Source organism: Stegastes partitus, unplaced genomic scaffold (genome assembly GCF_000690725.1).
Source record: "Stegastes partitus isolate 25-593 unplaced genomic scaffold, Stegastes_partitus-1.0.2 Scaffold1956, whole genome shotgun sequence".
In the NCBI taxonomy this organism is placed as follows: domain Eukaryota; kingdom Metazoa; phylum Chordata; class Actinopteri; family Pomacentridae; genus Stegastes; species Stegastes partitus.
Window position 1 is genome coordinate 25,492 of NW_007579687.1, and position 12,471 is coordinate 37,962.

The window sequence follows — 12,471 nt, forward strand, 5'->3', positions numbered from 1 at the left end:
AGAGAACCCACGCTGCACGGGGAGAACATGGAGACTCCACGCAGAGAGATCCCACGACCAGATTCTAGCCAGGTCCGTCTAGCTGTGAGGCCACAGTGAGACCCACTGCTTCACCGTGTCGCCCATGTGTCAGACGTGTTGATTCAGTTTTTTCCTTCAATTTTTACAAAACAAATACGAAGCCTAACCCTTTTGTTTCTTCTCTCTGGTCTCCATCGTCTGACTGAGTCCTGCTGACAGAAGACGTCTCTGAGTTCTGTCTCCTCCTTCATGTGGTTCTGGTTCCACAGAGCTGCAGGACTTTAGAGAAACATGAACCAGTGAAGGAGCAGGAGAAGCAAAACAGCAGCCAGAAATTGATGCAGGAATTCATACAGTTAATACAGCGATGAAAGAAAAAGTCTGCACAACTTTGGATAAACCAGTCTCTACATGAAACATGAATGAATGAATAACTGATGTTCTGCTCTGGAGTTGTGTAGAAACCGTGTGACTGTAAGTGATGAAGCATCAGGTGATCTAGTTTGGTGGAAAGTCTTCACTCTGAAATGTTCCATCAGAAACGCTGAGCAGTGAAATAAACAGCTGACAGATCAGTTACCAGAATGTTCTGCACAGTCTGGAACTGAAGCCGAACAGTGACGTGACCGACTCATTTAAAACAGTCGTCTGTGTGATTACCTGTCCCGCCCACGAGCTGTCTCAGCCAATAGGACGCTGCAGCAGAGAAGCTACCTGCCAGCAGCAGCTGACCCGCTATTGTCCTGCAGCGTTGGTTCTGACAGCAGCAGTCCGTTATTCAGTCCATGGATGCAGCGTCGTGCTTCTGGAGGAAAATCTGCTGAACTACCTCACAGACGCACCACAAAGCCAGAGTGTGAAGAGCCGCCGCTGACCGGACGTCCTGGTGCTGAGCAGCAGCATGTGGGAGGAGAACTCTGACATCGAGCAGTAAGTCACCGCAGAAGTTCTTCATCTCCTGATAGCCCACAACAGACAGAAACTCAAACATTTAAGGCTTAAACTGAGCAACAGAGCAGATTAAACAACCAACATTCAAGGCTGAATGTCTGGACTTACGTTTGCAGCTGTTGAATGTCGTTAAATGAGCCCCACTCACAGGTACTTCCCACAGCGTTAGGTAGGTGTTCAGTCAGCTTGTTCTCATTCACTTTTAACCTTCTGGACCACAAATGGTCCATGTTTCAGCATCAAGTCCTGCAGCTCTCTGGAACCAGAACCACATGAAGGAGGAGACAGAAGGAGGAGACGTCTTCTTTATTATTATTACATCTTTTTTTTTCACAAAACACAATCATCCACATCCATCTAGTCCATCCATCACAGTTTTCCTCTGTGCACACTTGCCCCCCCAAAGAACAAACAACTAAATATATATATAAACTAAGCACAGGGGCATATAGCTGCATGAAGTATATGTCAGCAGTAATTCAGCGTTCAGCATACAGACTCAAACGTACTCGTCCCAACTATGGTATGAGCTGGTAACGGACTGAACGGTCCTTAGTTCTTCTGAGGAAGGTTCTCCAAACCAGAGAAGGGAGGGAACCAAAATCCATGAAAAAGATGTCCATGGTTGTGTTTTTACAAGGTTAGCTTCTCTAAAGGTAGAAATGTCAGGAGCTGGTCAAGAAAATCTGAAAAATCTTTTTAAAAAAGTCTTCTTTGCAAAATAAGTGACCAAATGCATTTTTTGTTATCAACTGTAAATTATATAGTAAATATAAACTCTTGCTTTAATCAAATTTTATATCCAAGACTGACTGTGTAAAGAATGAACCGAGTTCCAACAGCTTTTCAAAGGTCGAGTATGCATGAATCAGCCCTCCAGCTTTTTACACATTAGTGATACATCCTTCAATATTTTATGCATTTTTGTTGGAGTTCAGTAGAATCTGTGGATGAATCTGAAACTAGCTTCCTGAAGTTTATGACTTGGAAATGGAAAATGTTTTTCCTTCAGAGATATTTAACCAGGTGTTGTCGTCTGAAGTTCTCCCAAATGTCAAATTCACTAATTTGTCCTTTTATTGTGTTTGGGGGTGAAGTACCTTCAGCTTCAGATCGCCCAAGTCATCACTTGTTTTCCTTAAGAAGTGAATAAGTAATGCTCCAAATTTGTATATATTTTTTTAAGGATTTTTATATTTTGATCCAAAATCAATAAATGATTTCAACTGCATGTTTAGCTTTAGCAAGTCTTTAAATTGTGTTACACCAGAGTTTGTCCACTGACCTAAACTGATCACTGAAATTTCAGAGTTCAAGTCTGGATTTTGAAAAGTCAGAGAATAAATCGAGGTACAGGAAGTGATTCCAATGTTTTTCTACAGTCTTTCCACGTTTGCAGGGTATTGAAAACAGAGAAGCATTTGTCCATGTTGTTTATATTTTCAAAGTGATTTATGAATGGGAAGGAGACGAGAGGCAGAGGTTCAAATGATTTTGCTTCCATCTGGACCCACAAAGATCCGAGTCTCTCCATCGACCAAGACATTAGAGTCCTTAGTTGGGCTGGCTGAAATCATTGTGAAGGTTCGGCAAACCAAGACCTCCCAATGATTCAGGCTTCAGAAGAGTCATTAGATTAATCTGAGGTTTTTTGTTAATCCAAGTGAACCTTGAGAGACAATTATTAATTTTAAAAAACTCCCCAGATCCCGAGATGTCTTCTGTCAGTAGGACTCAGAACCATAGAAACCAGCAAAGAAACGTTTTGTAGATATTTGTCCAAAAATGTGAAAACCGGGAATCAACGTGTCCGCACTGATCAACGCTGCATCGCTCAGCTCGGGTCCGATCAGGTTTATTACATCCATTTTCTTTTTGAATACTTTTCCAGTGATGGACCCAGCGCTCCAGTCATTGGTGGTTCTTCAGTTAAAGGCTCCTAAATGGATTCTCTTTTGGCCGCTTGGATCCTGTTTGTGTAGGTAGTGAACAGTGTTTGTGTTTCTCCGTCTACATGTCGACCAGCGATGTCGGCCATCAGCTGGACTACTCGCCGGTGTCGTGGCGTGAATATTTTGACCAGATGGAGGACGTTGCCGTAGGACCGACCGACAGCCGGGACTTCTTCAGGATCTATAAAGCAGGAAGTGACGGACCACTGCTGGTTCTTCTGCATGGAGGAGGACACTCGGCTCTGTCCTGGGCCGTCTTCACCGTGAGTCACAGATTTAATGGCTGGCTGACTTATTGATGCCTCTGACTGATAGCTAACAGCGTTTTGGGGTTCTCTGTGCTTCAGACGGCCATCGCCAGCAGAGTGACCTGCAGGGTTCTGGCCATGGACCTCCGAGGTCACGGTGAAGAAGTTAAAACGTGCATCACCTCATCATAAAATGCTGGTGGTAGAGATTTATTTGATAACTGTGTTCAGGAGAATATCTGGAATCTGGAAATATGATAAAAATATCAGGAGACTGTATATGTGCTGAAACAGCAGCACCCTAAACTGCCTGCAGGGTTCGGGTTCGGGTTTAGGTGAACCAGGACAACGTCCCTATGATTACATCTGATGCAAAGTATTTTTTCTTGTCAACGCTTTGTTGCAGAGACGAGCATGATTGTAAAGATCCAGTCAGTCGTTTCATTTGATATGTTTGAGTCCGTGGTCAGGCTTCCAAGGATTCACGTTTATTTGGTTGTTTCCAGTAAACAGCTGAAGTTACGACACAGTTCAGGCATCCTGTGGTAACTTCACCGGGTTTCCGGTGACGTATCCTCCCGTAAGGCCAAGTAAAATCATGTCCTTCTGGGTCATTTTGTTCTGAGGTTTTTGTCTCTGTTAAGGTGACACTCTTGTCCGCCAATCAGACGACTTCTCAACTCAGACTATGTCCAGGTAACAGAACCAAACAAACACCAACGAAGGCTTCCACCAATCAGATTACCTTCAGCAGTTCACCTACAAACTATGACTGAGCGGCTGTTATCACCCTCAGCGATGTGGCCAGTGTGATTCGAGCTTGCTACGGTGAGACTCCTCCCCCCATTGTCCTGATTGGCCACGGCGTTGGTGGGGCGATCGCAGTGCACACAGCGAGCAACATGCTGCTTCCTGCCATTGTGGGCCTGGTGGCGATAGACGTGGTGGAGGGTGAGCTGAGTGACTTCAGACCAGAGGTGTTTCTGAACTTGGATGTTCTGATGTTCGTGATGGTCACTGTTCTTCTGGTCCTCCTGCAGGCAGCGCCATGGATGCACTCCACAGCATCCAGAACTTCCTGAAGGGACGACCCAAGTCCTTCAAGTCCATGGACCACGCAATAGAGTGGAGGTGAGGATCTGAGGTTCACGCTTTCAAGGAGTTTATATCTGGAGGAAATCTTTCGTTTACACTCAGCCACATAAATGTGTGTCTGTGGGTCGGATCCTGTCTGGATTTCCAGGGCTGCATTAAAACTGGAATCTGCTCGTCTTGAGTCCAAAAACAGCTGCTAATGCACCAGAGGCAGCTTGGCTTCTTTCAGGATCACCAGAAGAAGAGCAGCTCTATTTACAGAGGTTGACAGAAACAGCTTGCTAACTCCTGTCCGTAAACACACACCACATGAAGCCGTGTTCAGAGGGTGGATTCATCTGAGCCACCTGCAATCTGGATTTACAGATGGATGCAGCCAGAACTGGGGTGACCCACTGGGTTTTTTTCGCTTCAGGTTGGAACCATCTCTTCTGTTTAGAACCAGGACATTCAAAACAGCTCAGGGTTCTAACCTTTACCCCTCTGAACACACTGATACTCCAGACCAAAGCAGCAGTAGCTAGCGTTAGCCACTTCAGCTCCACGGTGCTAATAGGCAGGGTATGGTATTTAAGGACTAGTACACCTGTGGGCTCTTGTTAGTGAACCTCATGAACCACCAACACAGAGCTGCATGTTGGAGAAAAAAGTCTGAATCTTCTAATCAGAAGTTTAGGAGACAACTGCAGTAGCACTTCATTCTATTCCCTCACAGTAATCAGATTACTTCTGATAGCAGAGTATCTGCTCTGATATCAGATTACAAACTACCAGCTCTGAACTTCAGGCCCCACAGCAGGAACTAAACTACAGTGAGTCCATCTCTGGTTCCTTCAGTCTTCATCTGCTGACAGACTCAGTCCTCCTCAGCATGGAGGAGACCAGAGTCCACTAAGTTCTGCTCACATGTTCTGATGGAGGAGACCAGGGTCCACTAAGTTCTGCTCTCTGCTGGAGGGGTTGTGCTGCTCTACCTTTCTCTGGAAAACACCTCAAAGGGCTTCTGTTGGATTCAGCTCATGACTCACACTGTCCAGGTTCTGGTTCCACTTGGTTCTGCTGTAGAAGCTCTTGATGATGTTGTTCTCTGGATGTTCTCCTGCTGGAATGTTCCTCTTCTTCATCTGGTCAGCCAGCGTCCTGGTTCATCCTCAGACATTCATGGAGCTTCTAGAAACATCATCAACACCTTCTGCCCTCATGCAGCCCCACATCATGATGCTGCCACCTCCGTGCTTCACTGTCAGGACCATGCATCCACTGTGGTGGTCCTGGTCAGGTTCACACCAAACATCTGGACTTCATGTGAGCCCAACACATTGATCTCCATCTGACCAGAGGATGTTCTCCAGCATCCATCAGGCTTCTGTTCATGTTCTCTGGTGAACTTTGATGTGGAAGTTTAGCTGTGAGCAGCTCTGTGGAAACTTTAATGAGCACCAGTAAACCAGGACTGGGTGGTTCAGTGTCTTCATGGTTCCATGTGGAGCTTCTCTCCTGCTCTCTGTGCTCACATCATTTTATTGCAGCTCTATACACTGCTCTCATTTCCAGATGGTTCTGTTGTCAGACAGCAGAACCAGGATGAAACAGTGGACCTCCTCCAGACGACATGTTGACCAGCATCACTTCATTTAAACCTGATTTTATGACGTCGTCTGACAACAAACACAGGAGCTGAAACAACCATGAGCTGAGAGTTCCCTCAGATTTACTGTAAAATGATCCTCAGAGAGGAAGTCAGAGGATAGAAAGTCCTGCTGTCACTCATCCATCTGTCAATCACAGACAGCCTTCTTCCTGAAGGGGGCGGTGCCAACAACAGGGGGCGGGGTTGTAGCAGGAGGCGGGGCCAGCAGCAGCTCATTTAAAGCTACAGACAGTGACAGAGTTCAAAATAAAAGCAGGATGATGGAGTCATGGAGGAACGAAGCCTCTCTGACTGAATCACTGAAGGAACCTCCTGAGAAACTTTCATTAATCTGCTGAAAGGGAACAATGTGGAGCTTTAAACAAAACTTCAAATAAAGTGCAAGACCGATGCACACACAACAATCAAAACTGGTCAAAAACTGGTAAATCACTTTTCTCTTTGTTTGCCTTTCAGCGTGAAGAGCGGTCAAATCAGAAACCTGGAATCTGCCAGAGTCTCAATGGTTGGTCAGATAAAGAGGTAGGCGACCTGAATGCTGATTGGTTCGCCTCTCAGCTCGTCTTTCCAGTTCGGAAGCAGATTTCAGATGATACAGAATATAAAGTATGTGAGGGAACCGTTGTATGCTTTCACCTCCTGCTGCCTCCTCAGACAGTTTTCTCTGTCTTCTGACTGACCTTTGCTAGATGTGAGGTGGAGGAAGTGGACTCTCTGGAACAGCCCAGTCCAGCGACCGACATGGTTGTCGAGCGAAACGAAGAGTTCTATGACCAGAGCTACGTGAACGACAAAGAGAACGCAGCATCAGAGGTACGACGACCGCACAGAGACACTGATGTACAGAAACATTTAACTGGCTTACAGTAATTAACAACTGATCACAGGGTTCAGCTTATATTGTTGATTCTTGTTGTCTATTAATGCGTATTTAAGGGGTGCAATTAATCACGACTAAAGCACTTTGGCCAATCCATGGACTGACATTCCCTGAAGCCCAGACTTTGACATTAACCTTCAGCACTGGAGCCTGAGATGTCCAGACATGCAGCTGATTGTTGGACTTGAGGAGACTCATCATTGAGCTGCATTCTCGACAATACTTTTCAGCCTGTTCATGTTTATCAGGTATTGGCGGAACTGCTCAATCTGGATACCCATAAATCTGCTGGACTGGATGGGCTAAACCCAATCTTTTTAAAAGCTGGTACCCATGTCATTGCGCCTCCTATTTGTGACTTGTTTAACTGCTCGCTGCAAACAGGAGTTTTCCCACAGGACTGGAAATCTGCTGCTGTTGTCCCACTATTCAAAGGAGGAGATAATGCTGACCTGAACTGCAACAGACCTATTTCCATTTTGCCCTGCCTTGCCAAAGTGTTTGAAAAACTTATCAACAAACAGCTTGTAGGCCATCCAGAAACCTACAAAGCCTTCAACCCTCTACAGTCTGGCTGTAGATCAGGCCACAGTTGCATCACTGCCACGATGAAAGTGGTTAATGACATTATCTGTGCCCTTGACAACAAGGAATACTGTGCTGCTGTGTTTGTTGATCTATCTAAAGCTTTTGATTATGTTGACCACCCCATCTTGCTGGAAAGGCTAAGAAACACTGGTCTCTCTGAAACCTGTGTCTCCTGGTTCAGTAGCTACTGTTCTGGGCGCTTACAGTCCATAAGGATGGAGGGTCTTCTCTCGGCCCCACTACCTCTTCACAAAGGTGTCCCCCAAGGTTCCATACTAGGCCCAACACTATTCAGCATTTACATTAACAACATAACCCATGCTATAGACAACACCCACATTTATCTGTATGCCGACGACACCATTGTTTATACATCTATCGCCTCCCTCAATGACACACTGTCCAATCTGCAAACTGCATTCAGTAACACCCAACATGCCTTCTCTGACCTTCTGTTATCACTAAACACAAACAAAACAAAATGTATGATCTTCAATTAAAACCTCCCACAGATCCAGTTCCCAATCAACATCATCTCCTTGGATGGATCTATAATCGACTTCGTCAATAACTACAAGTATTTAGGTATCTGGCTCGACCCCTGCCTCTCTTTTGAAATCCACATCAACTCTGCTCGCTAAAGTCAAAAACAGAATTGGTTTTCTATATTGTAATAAATCCTCATTCACACGATCCGCTAAACACCTCCTGGTCAAAACGACAGTACTTCTGATGTTTGACTACGGTGACATACTTTATAGATCCACATCCAAATCCCTCCTCCATAAACTGGACACTATCCACCACACGGCCATCCGTTTTGTCACACCTTCACGACTCACCACTGCACTCTGTCCAGCCTGGTTAACCGGCCTTCTCTTCACTCCCGCAGGCAAACCCATTGGTATTTGTTCATTTATAAAACTATCATAGGTCAAACTCCGGCATACCTACGTTCACTCCTCATCACCCGTCACATCAGCCGCTCACTTCGCAACAACAACCTCATCCACCTCCTCATCCCCAAAGCCTGCACTGTCTTTGGCCGCTATTCATTTCAGTTTTCTGCAGCTCTCAACTGGAACCACTTACAAAAAACAATCAAACTCAGTGTCTTTATACCTTTATCTTCTTCTAAAAATAAGGTGAAGGAACTATTTGCCGAGTCCTGTACCTGCTTTTAGTGTATTTTATCTTCAAAGCCTTTTATTGTTATGTTTTGTTTGTGTATTGTTTTTTATAGATGTATTGCCTTTATTGTATTTTCTGCTCTGTGCTGCCTCTTGGCCAGGTCCTTATTGTAAATTAGAATCTTTTCTCAATTAACCCACCTGGTTAAATAAAGGGGGAAAAAACACAAAAAACACCCACAAAAACACTGCCTACATGACTTCCACTGACTTTTACTCCCCACAACTGGTCAAACTTAGAGTTTTGTCACAGATACAAACAGAGACTCTTTAACACCGAGCCAGCGCTGGATAAAACCTGTGACGGCACTTTCTTGTAACTATTCACTAAATTGACCATTTATTTTGGATAACTTGAAATGCACCAACATACCCACACGTCTGTTTCTGTTTCCCTGACTATGGATCATTTACTGTTTGTATCCATGTGTTTGCTGTCAGAGTGTGTTCAGGTGGCGTATAGACCTGTCCAAGTCAGAGAAGTACTGGGACGGCTGGTTCAGAGGAACCTCCAACCTCTTCCTGTCCTGCAACCTGCCCAAACTGCTGCTGCTGGCAGGTACCAGTCTTACGCAGTTCAATCAAGCATTTTTAAAGTGTTTCTACTCAACAGTGACTGAGCTTCACAGTTTTTTAATGCTGATTGTTCCTTATCTTACACGTGTTTGTTGTAGTCACCATCTGGGATTAGGGGTCCCATCAGAACACACCAGTAGGGTCGAGTGGGTAAGATGAGCCTATGGGTATGTGGAGCCGCCCCGGTCTCTAGAAAACCATAGAAGAAACTGGTCATGTGACCAAACATGTTTAAAGAGGTGTCCATTAAAGTCTCCCAGTGAAGAGAAGGAGCACGTAACGTACCAGGTGGACACGCTTTGGGTTCAATCTTGGTTTTTGCTGTTCAGTCTAAATGTTTCATATTCATAGTTTTTGAGTGTTGTGTCTGAACAGTTATTGGAGACATTTGAAACTATTTTGCACATGTTAGTGCATCAGTAAGCTACAATCTGAGACTAAGCTGTTAGCATGAAGTTAACTGTCTGGATGATGCACTCTGATTAAAGTGGTGGCAGTGGGTTGGTTGTCACCGGCTAATCTAACCCTCATCTGGATGGAAGGGCAACGTTCACCTTCATGGAGAAGGATGAGGGACTCATCCATAGAAAGCAGGTGATCAAGACACTACCAGTTTAATTCTGGGTTGGTCTGGTTTTGTAAGAATGACAGTAAAACGTTTGAACATGACTTTGTCGTCTGAGGGCCTCATGGAAGGACTCGGGCATTTCATGTTGGACATTTTATCTTTAAATACAACTTTCAAGATTTGGTACTGAACCTGTCTTGCTTTGATATCGCATTATTTGAGGGATAGAATTTGTACTTTAACATAACTGATGGCACATTTACCCCAACGGATTTTCTCCAAAGGGCTCAATTCAGCCCTTGATGGGGGCAGGTTGAGCCAAGGAAAGCCATACTTTAAAAACAGTTTCTGTTTGCTCCAAACCAGTTTTTGGCAGAGATGCCCCACATCCTGAAGTATGTAGACATGTTTTATTTTGACTGTCATGCCCCCACTGTAAAGACACCTCGATCAGAACTGGCTCATCTTACATCATTCTGACCTGCTTGTTTTCTCTCAGTGTAAAAGCTTTTTAAAATGACTTTTTCACACTTACATTTTCAGGAATCGACCGACTGGACAGAGATCTGACAATTGGCCAGATGCAAGGTGAGACTTCAGAAGTTTGGATTTTAAACGAAGTTGTGCTGTGGTCGTTGCTGTGCTGCTGCATGTAGAACCAGCCACCACTTCCTGTTCAGCTCCGTTCTGGAAACACAGAAGGAAATTCTCAGAACATCACAGTTACTGCCGAGCCGCTCAGACGTTCTTCTTGGTACTCAAAGATTCTCAACATTTGGTTCTTGATGCTGGTTTCAGTTTGCTTTAAAAGGAGCTTGGTCGGATTCAAAAACATAACTCACAGCTCATACGTGATTGGAGGAATCGTTCATAACATGAACACAAGTTCAAGTTATTGAGTATGAGGCTTTATGATAACAAATATAAGTCATCAGAACACCAGGTGCTTGTGGTCCTCATCCTGCCAGGAGCAGAGATAAGAAATGACCTGAAGATGTTCAAATTCTAAACTAACAGGCACGAAAACTGGACTTTACCGAGTCTGGTCGTCTGCTCAGTGTTCTGTCTGAAGGCTGACTGAACCTGAAAGACGCCGCTGTGACGTCACCTGTCCGTTGTTCTCCATCTTGAAGCCACCAGTTTGGAATTTGGTCGGACGTAAAGCCCAAGTTTTGAATCTGATGAGGAACTGTAATACAGAGATAGTCCGCCCCGATCAGAACCTGCTTTGTCTTATAGTTTCCTCTAAACGGGTCGATCAGTTCCCATATGAGCAGCATGCTGTGTTGAAGACGACTTAAAACCAGCGACTGAGAACAGAAAAATGTGGACTGAGGATCAAGAGAAAAGTAGATTCATTTTCTGATAGACTTCTGTTCACATTTGTGACCTCAGGCCATTTGGTTTCGGTGACGGGTTCTGGTTTTATAGAATAGAATAGAAAAATACTTTATTTATCCCAGTCTGGGAAATTACTGTGGTACAGCAGCAAGAGAAAAACACCAATCCCAACAGAAAAAGAGCTAAAGTTAAATACTATTTAAAAAATTAAAAATAAAAATAAGTGAATAAAATAAAATAAATAAAACAACTGCACAAAATGTGCAAATTGAAAAAACTGTGCAAAGACAGAGGGTTTTACAGAGCAGAGGGCTGAGAACGCTCTCTGCCAGCCAGAGGTGAGGTGTTGTATAAAGTCTGTAATGAATACCAACACATGTTTTGCACATATTCTGTCTCGGGGTCCAACGGACCCCCAAAGACCTTCTACGTGTGAAACATGAAGGTCCTGAACAGGGTTCATGCAATCTGAGCTTCAGGAAACCACAGCAGGGAAAACTGAACATGAATGCAGACGTTTGTAAAAATGTAAATGAATATAATCAATTATTAACCTTTCAGTAGCTTTTTACGACTGCTTGAACTGAGGAGCTACTAAAGATAAAACCTGAAGTTTTCAGTTATTTCTCATCATGTCATTGATTCAGAATCTGTGATATCGACACTAAAATATTGAAAACGATCTCTGATTATGGGGGAGTTAAAATATGAAAAACAATGAAGCCGTCATGAGAAAGTTCCATCGTTCACATTAATAAAAACCCGATCATGCACAAGTCCAGTAGTGGTACTGAACGTCAGAACCGATTGAGCAGGTTTGAAAAGTTGCTCTACAGAACTGAAGTACTGGTGGCAAAGTCGAAGCCAAGCAGAAGGCAGTGGTTTAAAATGGTTCTGTAAGTATAGAACCAACCTGTTCTAATGTTGTCCCACGTTGTAGGCTGAACAAACAGCGAGTTCTGGTCCACATACTGGAGAGAAGCTCTTCAGCAGCTCCAATGTTCATGTTCAGACTTTCTACGAATATTTTAGCTTTTGTGGTTCAACTTGTCAAAGCTGCTCAATCAGTTCAAGTAAAAAAGAAAAGAAAAATGATTCTTGTGACCAGGTACGTATGATGACCAACAAGTCCACCAGGTGTGTCAGAAGGTTCCAGGACTGGTGTCACAACAGATCGATTTCAAACCCAGACTACCAGTGTTCTCCTTCCCAGTAATCCTCCTGGAGTCTACCACCCTCCTCCAGCCTTCTCTTCACGCCGCCATGCTCTCCTGGAAGGATTCTCCAGGATCCTCTCAGCTCCGTCCTCACAGCCATCTTGATGTCGTCCACGTCTTCTAAACGGGTCTCCTTGATGAGCCCTTGAGCTTGGGGAAGAGGAACCAACCCCACGGAGCCAGGTGGGGTGAG

The 12,471-nt window shown here is 44.4% G+C and overlaps 1 protein-coding gene across 1 annotated transcript in view; it reads left to right on the top strand.

The window, feature by feature from the left end:
- The first annotated feature begins 2,986 nt into the window (after nt 1-2,986).
- The window catches only part of LOC103373335 (protein phosphatase methylesterase 1-like), a 12,396-nt gene continuing 2,911 nt past the window's right edge, over nt 2,987-12,471 (top strand). Inside the window, exons 1-9 of the mRNA XM_008303197.1 lie at nt 2,987-3,187; nt 3,272-3,329; nt 3,817-3,868; nt 3,969-4,123; nt 4,213-4,303; nt 6,375-6,440; nt 6,608-6,758; nt 9,018-9,135; nt 10,264-10,308. Coding sequence (XP_008301419.1) covers nt 2,987-3,187; nt 3,272-3,329; nt 3,817-3,868; nt 3,969-4,123; nt 4,213-4,303; nt 6,375-6,440; nt 6,608-6,758; nt 9,018-9,135; nt 10,264-10,308 — 937 coding nt within the window. The remainder of the gene's footprint in view (nt 3,188-3,271; nt 3,330-3,816; nt 3,869-3,968; nt 4,124-4,212; nt 4,304-6,374; nt 6,441-6,607; nt 6,759-9,017; nt 9,136-10,263; nt 10,309-12,471) is intronic.